We start from the raw sequence: 16,722 nt of genomic DNA on the forward strand, positions 1-16,722 counted from the left end.
ATAATGAAAAATTGAGAGAATTATCAAAATGTGACCTAGAGACACGAGGAGAGCAAACACTGTTAGAAAAATGGCACCAAGAGACTTGATGCCACGTGCTTGACGTAGGGTTGCCACAAACCTTCAATTTATAAAATGCATAATATCCGTGAAGTGCAATAAAGCACAATAAACAAGGGATGCCTGTAGTATGTAGTATATAGCATAATATAATACTTATATGGTATATTATTATACTACATGTAAGTATTTTAAAAATCACATTTACACTTCATCATGGTTAAATATGGGTGTGTGTGTGTGTGTGTGTAATTGATGGCCCTATACTTGAGTACAATTTATGCGCATTAAGCCTGTAACATGAAGAAGTGTGGGAACCGATGTCATTATACAGATGCACTTTAGATAAACTTTCAGGAGTCAATTCCTAATTCGCAGGCAATGGTAATTATCAACTTGTGGCTTAGCCACTTTATAGATTTGTTTGAAAACGTTATTTGGGGGTGTTTTTTCCCCTGCTTGACTAATTTCCATCACCATCTATCATATGCTTAGAAGATGCAAACTTGTTTGTGGAGGGTATTGGCAAATCCAGACAAAAATAGAAAATCGTTGCAAAAATATCTCACAGTAAATTCTCAGGTCCCAGTTTTCAGTTCCACTGACTAAGAACTCACTGAGCTTTTTCCTTGTGCCCACACCACCCTGGGAGCTAGGAGAGTATTAAAAGAGAAAGAAGACACTGTCCCTTTTCCTGAGCATACTTTTCTTGCTATGGGGAAGCAAGACATAAATGAACAAATCAGAAAAAACTAGAAGTAATCACACAATGAAGAGTTAATTTGGGGAAGAGGGGAAAACCAGAGTGGGCAGGTGCTGCTGGTACAGACTGAGAAAGAAGTTGCCACTTGGTGTAGGCCTGGGAAGGATGGGGAGGGTTGAGGAGGGTCCGGAGGGTACTCCGGGGGAGAACATCGCAATGTGAAGCTGTGTGTGACGCATGACTGGATGGTTTTGGATGGTCTACGTCCTTACTCTTTTCATCAGCAGGGATAATTAAGAGATGACTGTATGTGTAAATTTGGGCCATGGCCAAGTAATACCCAATTTGTTCATGAACTTCATTTTTAAGGACTATTAATTCAGGCCCTTTTCTGAGCAATAAATTAACATTTTATGCAGACGAAGCTACAGACACAAAATTGAATGCCTCTTTAAACCCCATGATCACCAGCAGTGCATCCACTTTGTCATTGCTAGACTGTGTATTAGATTCAATGCTTGGTCATACGTTTTGGATGTTTTTCTTGCTAATTATTTTTTCTTTCCAGATTTTCCTGCATGGAAACAACTTAAACAGCCTCCACCAGCTAATACACCCTGAATTTTTGCCATCTGAATTTGGAGGAACCCTTCCTCCTTATGACATGGGAACTTGGGCCCGGACGTTACTCGGTCCTGACTACAGCGACGAAAATGACTACACTCACACTTCCTATAATGCAATGCACGTGAAACACACATCCTCCAATCTGGAGAGAGAGTGCTCACCCAAGCCGATGAAGAGGTAAGGCCCGGGTTAGCAGAGCCTCCCAGTTAGAGGTCAAGAGGCGTTTTGGATTTGGGTCTATTGTGGGTTAAGTAACTGAAGATCTTTATGGGCACAGAACTTGCATAAAATAAACTGCAGTACATTCTCAGCTGATTTCACCAGAACTGAAAGTAAATGGGGGTTGGCTGGCCCAGAAATACAGTTGTCCCCATTGGATGAATGAAGCAGTAAAAGGCTGGGACCTCATTCATGTCGTGATTACAGTCCTAGTCTCTACGGAACCTGTTAACTCACACAGAATGAAATGTGGGACCTTTGAGATACATTTAATGAAAAAGCAACCTGCTAGAAAACGTTTCTATCATTGATGCATTTGGAACCATTTATTGAGCATTTACTTGGGCACAGTCACTGATTAGGCGCTGGGAGTACAAAAATGAATAAAGACATTAAAAACAAAAAACAAAAAAACCGAGAAGGCCCTGGGAAAATCTGCCAAGTAAGACTTCTAGCAACCAATTTCTAATGTGAGTGATGTTTGAGCTGGGCTCTGAAGGATGAAAATCAGCATCCCAGTCTTCAAAAGGAGGAAAAGACAAGATAGACAGAGGCCTGGAGGCAGTGGAGGGATGGGATATTCTGGCGTGGTGTGGCAAACAGGCGTGTGAGGGTCAGGGGTGAGAGTGGGAATAATGTTCCAAAGATGGTCGGATGCAGGTGGGGAAGTATGTTGCATCCTGTGTTCAATGGAGAGCCATGAAGGACGGTTTTTTAAAAACTGATGTACAAATAATGTACGAAATGTATAAAAAGTAAAACTTTATTCTACTCCTTCAACCACTATTCCCCAATACCAACCCCTCCCCAAAGGAGGGATGAGACCGGGTGGGCCCTTCCATTCTCTTTTCCATATATTACCCACATCTAGACACATCCAGAGAAAATATCTAATAGCGGGTATTGTGTAGCCTAGTTTGATAGGGCTGCTGTAACAAAGTCCCATAGACTAGGACAGATTAGGTACCTTAAATAATAGAAATGTATTTTCTCATATTTCTGGAGGCTACAAGTCCAAGATCAAGGTGTCTGCAGGGCTGGTGCCTTCCGAGGCCTCTCTCCTGGGCTTGTAGATGGCCGTCTCCTCTCTGTGTCTTCACATGGTCTCTTCGTGAGTGTCTGTATCCTAATCTCCTCTTCTGATGAGGACACCAGCCGTATTGGCTTAGGGCCCACCTCATTTTATCTTAACCTCTTTAAAGACGCTATCTCAAATATACTCACAGTCTGAGGTACTAGGGGTTAGGACTTCACCATGAATTTGAGGAGGGGACATAGCTCATCTCATAACATGTCATTATGTAACACCTTTCCACGTCAGTAGATCTAGGTGTATCTTACATTTTCAGTGCTGTGTAGTGTTCCAGAATATGGATATATCACAGTGTAGCCATTTCCCCGTTGATGGGCAGTTAGGTTTTTTCTCTGTTCTAAATGGGGCTCAATGAACCTTTTAAACCTTTTTGATGTGCCTCCTTCATTCTCAGGAGAAAGTTCCTCTGGGTAGACTTGGAGCCCTGAGGCTGCTGGGTCAGAGGACTGTGCACCTTAAATTTCAGTCCACACTGCCCAGATACCCTCCAAAATGACCCTCCTCCCACCAGCAGTATGTAAGAATCTCTCTCCCAGACCCGTGAAAAGTGCTTGATATTATCAGACTTCATTTTTTTCTCTTGAGATGTAATCGACATACAGCCCTGTATAAATTCAAGGTATACAACGTAATGATTTGACTTACACACGTGATGAAATGATTATCACAATCAGTTTAGTCAACATCCATCACTTCATATAGATACAAAATTAAAGAAATAGAAAAAACTTTTGTTCCTTGGAATGAGAACTCTTAAGATTTACTCTATTAACTTTCATGTATAACACAATTAATTATATTAATTAATTAATCAATTAATTATATATAATAATTATAATTAATTATATTAATCATGTTGTACATACGTTACATCCCTAGTACTTATTTTTCTTATAACTGGAAGTTTGTACCTTTTGACCACCTTCATCCAGTTTTCCCTCCCCCTCCCCCCTGCCCCTGGTAACCATAAATCTGATCTCCTTTTCTATGAGTTTGGTTGTTTTTATCCTTATTAGATTATAATTGCTTTACAATGTGGTGTTAGTTTCCGCTGCACAACCAACTGAATCAGCTCTATGTATACCTATATCCCGTCCCTTGTGGGCCTCCCTCCTACCCTCCCCATCCCACTCCTCTAGGTCAGTTTTAGCCATAATCCTGATGGTGGGACAACCATACGTATTTTTGTTTTCATCTGTATTTTCCCACCAGACACAGTCTGGGGTTTGTAAGAATCGTGGAATTATCAGAGAAAAGGAGACTAAAAGCCATCAGCAGCTGATATGGGGGCTCAGGTGGGAAGATGAGAGCCAGAACGGACACTGAAGTAGTGGAAGAACAGCTGAATTCTGGAGACGTTTGGGGAAGGAGGAGTGTCACTGTCGAAGCCTCCTTTGGGTGGCTGGGCTCATGTTGATGTCCTGAACCGACACAGTGTCCAGGAGGAGGAGAAGCTCTGCATTTCCTGCTCAGTCAGGATTATTACACTCAAATGTCTGGAAAACCTCTCTGCTGGGACGGGAGGGACCTGGAAATTCAGTTACTCCCCAGCTTACTAGTCAACATTCTCTGGGAAGTGGTGGTCATGGTGGCTGAGAGGTTGGCTTTGTGCCTCAACAGGGAAGCGACTGACTTAGCGGCCCATGTCCTGACCTACGCTGAGTCCAGATGATGGCACAGTAACAACGGTTAACGACAACTCACACTCTTGACACTGTCCTGAGCCCTTTAGCTCATTAAACTCTTTAAATCCTCAGCACAACTGTATGAGAAAGGTATTGTCATTATTCTCGTTTTACAAATGAGGACACTGAGACACAGAGAGGTTAAGCAACTGCCCGAGCTCACACAGCTAGTAAAGAGCCAAGCTGGGACTCAGACCCAGGCGCGCTGGCTCTGTGCTCTGGGTTCGTGTCCTCTATAATATATGGCACGCTGCCTGCTTTTCCTTGTACTTTCTGTCCTCAACTCCAGTAGCCAGCCTTCTCTCTCCAACCCCTCCATGGACAGGAATAGTGACATCTCATGTGGCCTGTCCCCACCCTATCTCTTTCGGATACGGCCATCATGCCTTCCTACGTCTGAACTTCCAAAGTCAAGTGGCAGGAAATAGGAAGTTGCCACTCTTTCCCCAGACGATCAGTTACAGAGTTACACCTTTTTTGGGTGACTAGACACGTCCTGACTCCAAGTTCCACCTCTGAATTAATGTTGAGGATCAGAGGAGGTGACACCCTCCCTTATCAGCCAGTGAATTCTGGAGGGTAAAGCCTTTGTCTAACTAACTCTTGTTCACCTCACTCCCTCCCCAAGAATCCGACTCCACGTCCGACACTCAGCAGACACGCAGCAGACACGCAGCAGACACGCTCTACACGCTCGCTGCATTTCAACGTTGAGTGAAAGCCGCCACCTCACAGACCCATCCTTGGTGCACTTGCCCAATTGCTTCAAACAAATTGTCAGCTCCAGATGGAAAGCACTCATTCTCCTGCTTCACCAAGACTCTCCTGGATCTTGTCTCTCAGGATCTTATAGGGGAGATAAGACGTCCGCACAAATAACTATACTTAGGTGCAGAATGGGAGAGCTACTATGAAGGAGGTGTTAGACCTGCTGCAGTGCTCTGAGGACGCATTCACTAATTTCAACCAGAAGGCTCAGAGGAGTCTTCATGAAGGAAGGCAAAGCGGACCCAGGTTTTGGAGAAGGTAAAATATCAGAGTCAACATCCAGGACTATGCCAGAGTAGCTAGCAATTGCATATGCATCTCATTACCCCACCAGTCCTGCTGTCCTTGGCATCCTTGAGTCTTTGCTTGGGGATTTCAGGCCGCAGCAGGGTGGGCAGTGACAGCCTGGTGCCAGCAGTGACGCCAGCAAGGAGGGACCACTCCTGCTCCCGGGCTGTGCCTGCCGTCAGATGCCTCACAGACAGAGCTCTGTGAGGAATGAGAAGATTACAGGGACAGCACAGTCACCATTCAGAGCATCTTTGGGCCTGTAAGGACCCAGAGGGGATAAGAAAATTGGAAACAGAATTGGAGGAGACTTTGAAGGTCATCTCTTCCAGCCCCCCACCCCATATGGTGGCCTGTTCTCCAGCACAGCCTGTTAGGCAGCCCCAAGTTGCACCATCCAGAGACGGGCAGGCAGCTTACAGGGCAGCGTGTGCCCTGCTGTGTGGCTTCAGGACGTGCCTCCTTATTCTGAGCCTGATGACCTGGGTCTGAGCTCTGCAACAGCGCTGTCAATTCCAGTAGGTAGACGATGCCCATAGTCCTAATCCTGCCATAGTTTCCAGCAGTCTTCAGACCCATTTGGAATCAAATGGGCTTTTGTGACTGTCCTTGGGACCTAATCACTTTTCATAATTTGGTCCAGGAGCACAAATTGCCTCAGTTCCAGGCGGCTCGGAACAATGGGTTCTGGCGCAGGTGCAGAGTAAAATCCAAGATGTGTGATGTTCTCAGTGAATGAGTGGCTCTAACAGCGCTTCTTTTCCCCCCCAGGTAATTTTGGTTCAACCCCTGAGCACAGAAACGTTAAAAAATTATTAGTTTAGTTGACAATTTCTCTATACTACTTATTTCTATATTGGTCGGTTCTTTGATATGATAATGCCTTTGTGGGCTGAGTGTGTGACATTTTCTGATCTAATACTAGATGACCCTGAGTTTTGTATTTTTAACTTCTTGTTTCTGTTTTTTATTTTATTTGTTATAGTCTGTGTCCTTGCTCTCAGGCCACTGGCTGCCACTTTGTGCTCTTGGGACTGTGTAGGTTTGAAGTACCCCGCTTCCTCCTAATTTACTACTGGAATATGTTTAAGATCTGGAAAGTAGGTAGCCAAACTTTATAATACTGTCCAACAAATAACAGTAAGTAGGCTTTGTATTAGGCTCTATATAATTATTTGGCTGCGAATATGACAAAACTCCAACTGCATTGCTCTAAATAAGGAAAATGTATCATTTCACATAATGAGAAGTTACAAAGTAAGGTGGCTACAGGAATGTTTATTCTAGTGGCTCAGTGGTTGCCACCAGAACCCAGGTCCTTACCCCTGCGTCCAGCACAAGTGGAGATTTCTGGGGCAGGGGTCCACCCCGATTCACAGGGGGAGGACAACCCCCAAACTGAAGGAGCTTTTGCTGCCTGGAAGGAGGAGGGAATGGCTTGGACTGGGAACCAGCAGCCCTGTTTCAGTTTTGGGAGGGCAGGCCTGGAATTTCTGTCCCATGAAGGAAGTGCATGGTCTTTAAATCAGTGTCACAGATTTTGTGACATCTTTCAGTTATTAGGATTGGTTTATTAATTACTTTCTGGTTCTAGCCTATATCTCTGATAAAGTGATTTAAATGGCTATGGATATCATTAAAAAGGCACACCCATGGGTTTCCCTGGTGGCGCAGTGGTTGAGAGTCCGCCTGCCGATGCAGGGGATACGGGTTCGTGCCCCGGTCTGGGAGGATCCCACGTGCCGCGAAGCGGCTGGGCCCGTGAGCCATGGCCGCTGAGCCTGCACGTCCAGAGCCTGTGCTCCGCAACGGGAGAGGCCACGGCAGTGAGAGGCCCGCGTACCGCAAAAAAAAAAAAAAAAAAAAAAAGGCACACCCATACACAATCTTGAAGTAACTACTGGTGGATGAGGAGCATTTTTGGAAAGGTTTTACTTTTTAAAATATATTTGTAGGTATTATACGTGTATACATCTACACATATACTTGTACACATATGTATACATTTGGTGTTTATGTACAAATGGATATATGTATATGTTGAAATGTATGCATACACACATATACATAAATTTTTTTTTAATTACTGGTGGTAAATCCTATGTAAATTTTTTTTTTTTTCTTTTTGCGGTATGCGGGCCTCTCACTGTTGTGGCCTCTCCCATTGCGGAGCACAGGCTCCGGATGCGCAGGCCCAGCGGCCATGGCTCACGGGCCCAGCCGCTCCGCGGCATATGGGATCCTCCCAGACCGGGGCACGAACCCATATCCCCTGCATCGGCAGGCGGACTCTTAACCACTGCGCCACCAGGGAGGCCCTCCTATGTAAATTTTATCCTAAGATCTTGATTCCAAGTAAGGAACTGAAGCCTTTCCCTAGAGGTGGAGCCGTGCTTGTGCAGAAGCGGCCGGTTTGGTGCAGTGCTGCTCAGGCCCGGCACTGAGAAGGCAAGGTTATCAGCAGCCCCTCTGCAGCCCGGGAGAGATCACACGTTGCTCTCAGAGGCATTGTTTCATGACTCCATTGGTTGCTCCCAATCTTAGTTGACCCTGATGGCAGCTACTGCCAATGGAGCTGATGATCTCAAAGAAATAGTGTCTTTCCCCGCACTTCTGGGTGAACGTTAAAGGGAGGCCTCTGAAAAGCCAGGCTTTGGGCCGTCTCTGAGCCCATCACTGAGGCAGGGTGCGTGTGCATCTGAGTTTCCAGGCCTGGGCATGTGGTCACTCTGGTGGAGGGCAGGGTAAAATCCCGGACTAAACCAGGTTGTTATAGAACGAGGAAGGGGTGCAGACCAGATCAGAACGGTGCGTTCCCTCCATACCGGAAGGACAGGTGGTCTGTGCCAGGGCAGCCAGGGAGAGAAACAGTCTAGTTTAGGCCATTCTGTGCTGATCTCCAGCAGGTTCCTCTTGTCTAAACCACTGCAGACAGCTTCTGTTGGCAGGATAAACACCCGCCACAAAAATTGTATATAAAATACTAAAATTGCATATAAAATACATTTTATCATTCTCCTTATTATCAGGGACTTAGGAGATTTTAGAGCTGGAGGAGGTCCTTAGATGTCATCTGGAGATCATCAGGTGTCCCCCACATGGCTGTGTGTGTGTGTGTACACACACACACACACACACACACACACATAGATGTTGGGTAATGAGAACTTTGCATTTATTAAGTAATCACAAACTCATGTTGCCATGATGGAATCAGTGTTATTTACAAAACTCTCCTAAGATCTTTAATTTTAACAAAAACGAAGTTATTCGATGTTTAACTTAAATTTTAGTCTTATAGATGGTAAATTTCCATTACATTTTGTGGACTCTCAACCATAATGTAAAGATATCCACCCCATCTCCTTGCCCGTTACTGCTTCAGTGGAATAGCTGGGAATCAAGCTCAGCGTCCTAACTTTCAGTCTGAAGATTTTTGGTTTGGACGCACTGCTAGCTTCTGCCAAAAGCATGGTATCTTGCACATGGCAGGCGCTCCATACATACTTAATATTTTTTAGTTAAAACATATATAAGTATATAAGTACATGGTACACAGTTATGCTTTTTTTCCACTGGTACTAAGATTTAAAAAATATTTTTCTTCGTCTGATTATCATAGTCAACGTCCTGAGAAGTCCTGCAGGGAAAAAAGCTGCATCACCAGAGCTATTTCATCAGAGTGCTTTTTTTTTTTTTTTTTTTTTCAATACGTGGGCCCCTCACCGTTGTGGCCTCTCCCATTGCGGAGCACAGGCTCCAGACGTGCAGGCTCAGCGGCCATGGCTCACAGGCCCAGCCGCTCTGCAGCATGTGGAATCCTCCCGGACCGGGGCACGAACCCGTATCCCCTGCATCGGCAGGTGGACTCTCAACCACTGCGCCACCAGGGAAGCCCCAGAGGGTGCTTTCTGAGTAGAGCAGCCCTTAACATCTTATAGTACACTCATCTCCCAGAGGCTACGAGGATGGAAAACGCTGCCCGGATATTCGAAAGAGAAAGTCAGGGAGCTGATTTAAGTTCATGGAACCAGGCTGAACTTTGACTCACAATTTTCATCCTTTGTCTCCTGGAGGTCCCCTCGCAGTGCGCTCAGATACATCTGCATTTTGATCTGGGCTCAATCTGGCATCCCTGCTATTCAAGGAAAGGGATGATGATGTTTTTAATGTACTATCTGGGATTCCAGTCTCATTCAGATCATTAATTTTCCAAATAAACATTCGTGTCTCAGCCCTGGAAGAGGAACTCCTAGCCTGATGATGGTGGAGCCGTGGTTCCTTCTCAAAAGCCCAGAAATTACCACAGGCAGAAAGGCACATTTTCTTTTTCCTTGTACAGTGAGTGAGCTGAATGGGGCCTGATAGCTAAACCCAGCCCGTGATGCAGGCGCACCAGCCACCAAATCACACGCAGTCACCTTGAGGAAAAGCAGAGCCAAAGTGACTTTGAAGATACACAGAGTAGAAGCCTGGCCTCATCCATTCGATAGGTATTTAGGGAGAGCTCCTCTGTGCCGAGATCACAGGCCCCTGTACCTCGTGGAATCAAAAGACCAGTGTGAGCAAAGCACCTCAAGGCAAAAAGTGGCACTATTGCAGCACCCATGTAGAAGAGCGCACACGTAACATTTTAGTTATAAATTCCATACCGACGTTCTAAGTTGGCATGACACGGCAATGATTCTGCTGCTTTCGGTGTGTATTTACGTGTAAAGATGTTTGTTCCCAGGATTATTTTTTTAGCTAGAGATAACACCATTCATTAGTCAAAACTGGCAGTTTTTGTCAGTTCCAGTAATTTGGGGGTTTTTGATGCAGCCTGATCATAGATAAAGTTTGGCTGAGTATATGCAGTAACTCCTGTTTTTATTTATTTATGAAAACTTTAGAACTTATTAGGAATCCAGAAACTTGTCTGTAGAGGAAGAGGCCTTAGAGACCCGAGCGGCACCTTCACTCATGCCAGTAAGGAGTGGCCCCAGCTTCCAGAGAAATGATCCACATCACCCACCCTGTATACTGGGCCATCAGAGGGACCAGTGCTTTGGGGTCTTGTCCAGCTACACAGTGGAAGGACTGCTTTTTTCTTTTTTTTTTTTTTTTGTGGTATGCGGGCCTCTCACTGTTGTGGCCTCCCCCGTTGCGGAGCACAGGCTCCGGACACGCAGGCCCAGCGGCCATGGCTCACGGGCCCAGCCGCTCCACAGCATGTGGGATCTTCCCGGACCGGGGCACAAACCCGTGTCCCCTGTATCTGCAGGCGGACTCTCAACCACTGCGCCCCCAGGGAAGCCCGGAAGGACTGCTTTTGATCCGTTTGACAAAACGCCTTCGTCCCTACGCTCCCTAAAGGCCTCTCCTAGATCCCACATGGAAGAAGCAGGACGCTGTCAAAAGACCTTGTGAGCCACACGCTATTCTGGAGGCAGTGGGGAGAGGGGGAGGGAACGCTCGGATCGGGTTCAGATTTCTGAGCCAGAAGGAAAGTTTTGGCCGTGTTGTTCCCTTTTGGGTCCTGCCTGGGTGGTTAAAAAAGAAAGTCGTTTTGACTGTTTTCAGCTGTCAATAGAACTGGCCATGACCTTGGTGATCTTTCGGCATGTACTCCTCGTTTTATAGGGTGAATGTACGCGTTTGCTGGATAACCACTCATTTCCGGCAGAAGTAATACATCATCGTGAAATACAACCCATACGAAAAGAATGAGGGGTGGCAGTGTGGAAACAGGAGGACCCTTGTCTTCTAAGCAGTCGGGGCAAAAAAGGGCCCATTTTACTGTGTGGCCCGGGAACAGATGTTCCATATGGAGGTTACATTCAGTAAAATCACATAATGCGTCATTTCTTAATGAATGCCCCACAGTCCCTGCTGCCCTGTAAGTTGTCTTGTGACTGGTTTATAGCTCAAACAGGATTGAACTTCATACTTTTGGGGTGTCACTCCTCTTCAGGCAGCTAGTGCCTGAGATATCATCACTTCTAGAAGCAAAGACCTCATGGGTACACCACACATGCCTGGTGTTTTATGTCGGTTATTGGATACTGAAGTGTAGCGTGGATGCTGACAGGAAATTGTTAACATATCTTAAAGAACCAAGAAAAATAGCTGCCTAGTCTCATCATTACTTGTGCATCCGGCTGAGATGGATGTCCTGCTTTTATACAACTTTCTTTGCTGGGGCAGAAATGGGGGTGGTGGTGCATCTCCTTGCAAATGAATCCTATAGAGCCATGCAACATTAGAATGGAAGAAAATCTATGATGAATTCAGTCCATAAGAACGTGAATGAGGCCAGATAAAATATGGTGGGGGGATGCCATGTTCTCCTCTTTTTTAATGAATGACATGACAGATTATGAGATAAAGAGTTCTAAGCTCCTGGCAAAGCCAGGAAGTAGGGTTGAATTAGAGGAAAATGAACAGACGTGGGTGTGACTGGGTGTAGTTTCAAGTGCAAAGTGTTTCGCTACTCACAGTGTCTGTTCCGAAAAAGACTCCTGTTTGCTGAAGACTCATAGTCAGATGCGATTACTTGGAAAGGGAGATGTAGTCTAGGCAAGAAAAGCAAAGAAAGCTTATTTCTTGTGAACATATTGCTGTTGGTAGACAAATATTTTGCCTGATTCCAGTAACGCTGATGCTGTCTGTACCCAACATCTAGCTAGCAGTGGGTCTCTTATGTAAGTTTTAGTGATCGTATGGATGAAAACAAATATTTGACATGATACGTGATAAAAATCTCTTTGAAGTGTCAATCATAAAAACAATGCGCTGCTTGCATAGAGAATTTCAGCTCCTTTTCAGGTTTAGGCAAACCTGCTGTAGATCTTATTTGGGCTTAAATTATCCAAACCGCAGTGTTCGAGTTTTCATGTCAAGGCCATAAATGAGCATTGTTGAGCTTTCAGCATCTCAGAGGAAACTCCTTCAGGGCCCCATTTGGGATACAGCTGCCTGTGTCCCTGTGATGATGGTGATCAGCCCCGCTGGCCCGGCTTCCCTTTGCTCCACTGCTCTTCAAGACGGGCCTCAGGGGCTCCAGGCACGTGTCACCGCATCCTAATCCCAGCCGCTTGCTTCAGCTTTGAGACTTTGAGGCAGTGTTTACAGTTCTCTTCTTCTCACTTGCCTCTTTTTTCCCCCCAGTCTCCCCTTATGGGACTCGATGTGGGTTCTGGTCACTTCCTTCCACTGATTTTTCTAGTTATGTGGTTAGGCACACGTCAAGTCTTGGCTTAACCACATGGAGTGTTGGCTTCCTCAACTCTAAAGTGGATATAACCTCAGGGGTTGCTGTCAGAGTCAGAGGGCAGCAGGCGGTGACAGTACCCAGGACGTCCTACAGAGGAACAGGATGATAAGTAGTAGCTTTCCTTCTCCAGTATGGTTCGTAAGGGTTTCCAGTTTTTTAGAGTTTTAACTTTGTTCCCAGGGGAAGTTTCTCACTAACTATGGAAATTCCCAACTCCCTGAGAGAGAAGCAGGCAATGATTAGGTGTGGTGGCTTGAAGGGAGACACCTTGAATTCCTGGTTAGAAGTCAGACTTACATTGGCCATTTCCCTCTTCTTGGCCTTAATGTGTGCAGAGGGCAGGAATTTTGTACCCTTGGAGCCCTGCACCCAGAGCGGTCATGCACAGTGGGTGCTGGACACAGAAGGCAAAGTCAAGGCGGGGGGAATTAGCAATACAGACTCCCTGCCTCTCTTCCTCTCTGTCTGCCAAGAAGGTCTAGTCTTCATATGAGTCCTGATTTTCCACTCACCAACCCGTCCTGGTGTAAGCTTGCCCTCTTGGGCTTGGAGAGCAGTTATATCCTTATTGGTCTTTGTTAGTGTTATTCCTTCCTCTCTGTCCCTCTAATCTAACGTATTATCCATGGAATCTTAAGTGTAATCTTTAAAAATCACAATGATGCCACCCCTTTGCCCAACATCCTCTGCAGACTTCCCACTGGTTCCCTGCATTGGATAAAGGCTGCTGCCGTTTATCACAGGCCCCTGCCACACTGGCTTCTGTCCGCCGCCTCCATGGCCAGGCTTCTTCCTGCTCCAGGGCCTCCCTGCTCCGAGATGTTCTCCCCTGGCTCGTGGCCCACTCTTTCATCAGGGCTGGCTTCTCCACCCACAGCCCTGGAGGGAGTTCTTCACCCTCCCCGTCCCAAAGACCCCTCCCTTCCCACCCTGCTCTTCTCTGTCACTGAGCACTGTTTTCATTAAAAAAAATTTTTTTAAATATTTATTTGGCTGCGCCAGGTCTTAGTTGCGGCATGTGGGATCTTTAGTTGCGGCATGCAGGCTCTTTGTTGGAGCATGTAGGATCTAGTTCCCTGCATTGATTGAACCCAGGCCCCCTGCATTGGGAGCGCAGAACCTTAGCCACTGGACCACCAGGGAAGTCCCTGTTTCCTTCTTAATAGGGATCACAATCCCATAATCACACATCTGTTGGCTTATGTATTCAATCTCTCTTCTATAGATTATAAACCCTCTCAGGGCAGAGGCTGTGCTGTTTTATTCACCAGTATGTACCCCGTGCCTCACAAATACCCTAGTATATAATAGATGCTCAATGCACATTTTCTGAAGAAGCAAGAAAAGAGGGCAAGGAGAGAGACGGGGAGAGAAAAGGAGAAGGGAAATAGGAAAGAAGGAAGGAAAGAATTGTATGGCAGTAAATGCTGTTAAGAACAGGGGACTTTGTAGAGTGATGAGCTTAACAGTCAACCACGCAGAATGGAGTAGGACAGGATCATCGTCTTATTTGTAATCAATGTTTGATCAGACTTTGAAATTGTCTCTAAGGGTATCTATAACTAACTCCTTAGTCTGATGATTTCTCCTAGTTTCTGAATTTTCATTAACAACTAACCTTTATGATACTTATCTTTTTGAACATTTTGTTCATTTATTCATGCAGCAAATATGTATTGAGGACCTATTAGACACCAAGACGTAGTACAAGATAGAGTCATTAAGAGACTAGGATCTACATCAGATTCTGTGGGTTCAAATCAGGAGCCATGTGACCTGAGTAGCTATCTCTCTGTGACCTTGGTTTCCTCTCTCCAAAGGGAAAAACTATTAGATCTGCCTTATTATTGTGCTGTGAGGGTGAAGTGAAGTGTTAGCTGCTGAGGATAAAGTGGTTGGAAGGGCAGACCCCACCCCTGCTCGCTGAGTCCACAGCCTATGAAGGGAGACAGGCTTTAAACACGTCACTGTACAAACAGCTGGTTTATTCTCACCAGGACAAGTGCTTTGACAATGACAATGTACCATGAGGTGCATCTTGAGGGTCCTAATCTGGCCTGGGAAGGGTGCTGGTCAGAAAGGGCTTCCCTGAGGAAGTCACGCATAAACTGAGACTTGAGCGTTGAGAAAAAGTTTCCCAGGTGGAAGGAGAAGCGTGGAATTGGGAGCAAACACCCTGCATTTGGAAGGAGCAGGGGGGTTCCTGGGACGACCGTGTTTTACCAATTATAAGATGTATTTTTTTAAATTAAAAATCTCTGAAATCAGGACCTGTCTTACAACTGATGACATCTTAGGTTCAATGAAATACAGAATTAAAACGAAAACAAGAACAGAAAAGCCCAGAGAGGTTGAAGAGCAGAAAGTAAGACGAGAAGAGGTGTGTGGGGGCATGCAAGACCACACAGGTCTTGAGAAGGATGTTGACCTTTATCCTAAGGGCAAAGGAGTGTCACGGAAAGGCTTGAAGCAGGGGAGTGACATGAATATATGAGTTTATGAAAAGGCGCACCCAGCCTTCTGTGAGAAGTATGACTTGGAGTGAGGGATGGTACATGCACGGAGACTGTCTGGGGCTCCCGCAATAGTACAGGCAAGAGATGGCGGTAGTTGGACCGGGGCTGTGTGAGTGGAAGCAGAGAGAAGGTGGACTCAACGATATGTAGTGGGTAGAATCAACGTGACCTGATGATAAAGTCATTATGGGGAACAGAGGGAAGAGATTTCAGGAATGACTGGAGGTCTCTGGCTTGGGTAAGTTGCTGGAGAACATTTCTGTTTCCCAAGATAGGGAACTTGGAGGAGGAGCTGAGCGGGGGGAAGGTCAGTAGAGAATCCTTCCTGAAACTCTCACTCTACCCACTTGGCTTCAAGGGAACCACTTGTGGTTCACCTCCTACCACTCTGATGTTCACTCTGGAGCTCTCCTCCATTCCCGTGGCTTGCATGCCTTTATGCCTTGGAGCCCCTCACTTATGTTCATTCTAGAAGTCTCCTCTGAGCTTTAGAACCATAGAAGCAGCTGCCTACGTGACTACTCTCACTGGATGCCACACAAGCCCTCACACTAACCGTGTCCAAAACTGAACACATAACCTTCTCCCCAATCTTGTTGGTTCTACCCACTGAACACAGATCTGGATGCATTACTATAAAAGCTGACTTTTGTGCTATTTTGAAAAGTTTAGTTGGAACCAAAGTATAAAACAGTGATCCAAATTGAATCACAGTAGTCGTGCGTCTTGGTGGAGGAGCATCCTCACTAAAGGAACAAGACGCCCTTTCCCCAGGCCCTCTCTGTCACAGTGCCCTGATTCATTGGCTTCCCAGCACTTCTCTCTTTCCAGAAGTTCCTCGTTGGCTTCCATCTTCCACGTTCGTTGTGTCAGTCCCACTAGTCACGTGAACAAGGCTTCTCTGACTGGATCAGTCCTGTGGTCCCGCACTTACCCTGATGCCCAGCTTTGAGAAAGCACAATCCTGACTTTCCAAGGGTGTTTCCAACCTGTGTGTGAGCTGCTGACGCTGAGTCTGGGCAACTCTCTGGAATGAGAGTATACAGAGCTGCCACACGGACAGGCGTTTTTGTATTACTCTGTATCTCTTTCATGTGAATACCTTGAAGGCAGAGATATTTTCCCTTCCTTATTTAGCATATAGTACATGCTCAAAACTTTTTGTTTTAACATCTTTATTGGAGTGTAACTGCTTTACAATGGTGTGTTAGTTTCTGCTGTAAAACAAAGTGAATCAGCTATACGTATACATATATCCCCATATCCCCTCCCTCTTGCGTCTCCCTCCCACCCTCCCTATCCCACCCCTCTAGGTGGTCACAAAGCACCGACATGCTCAAATCTTTTGAAAACATTTATTGCGTGACATGAACACGGACAAAATGTGAAGTGGGAAAGCAGGATTGCTCAACTTCGGATTTCCAAAATGTTTTCCTGCCCCTTAAAATATTTTCCAGATTTGAAGGCAGATTTTCCTAAACCGAGAGCTGTTCCCTAGTAATAAATTT

At 45.7% G+C, this 16,722-nt stretch overlaps 1 protein-coding gene across 1 annotated transcript in view; it reads left to right on the plus strand.

Annotated features, from left to right (window-relative positions):
* The window catches only part of CLVS1 (clavesin 1), a 141,734-nt gene that overhangs the window by 112,533 nt on the left and 12,479 nt on the right, over positions 1 to 16,722 (plus strand). Inside the window, exon 4 of the mRNA XM_060116097.1 lies at positions 1,332 to 1,567. Within this exon, the coding sequence (XP_059972080.1) occupies positions 1,332 to 1,567 (236 nt within the window). The remainder of the gene's footprint in view (positions 1 to 1,331; positions 1,568 to 16,722) is intronic.

This window comes from Mesoplodon densirostris, chromosome 13, assembly GCF_025265405.1.
Source record: "Mesoplodon densirostris isolate mMesDen1 chromosome 13, mMesDen1 primary haplotype, whole genome shotgun sequence".
In the NCBI taxonomy this organism is placed as follows: domain Eukaryota; kingdom Metazoa; phylum Chordata; class Mammalia; order Artiodactyla; family Ziphiidae; genus Mesoplodon; species Mesoplodon densirostris.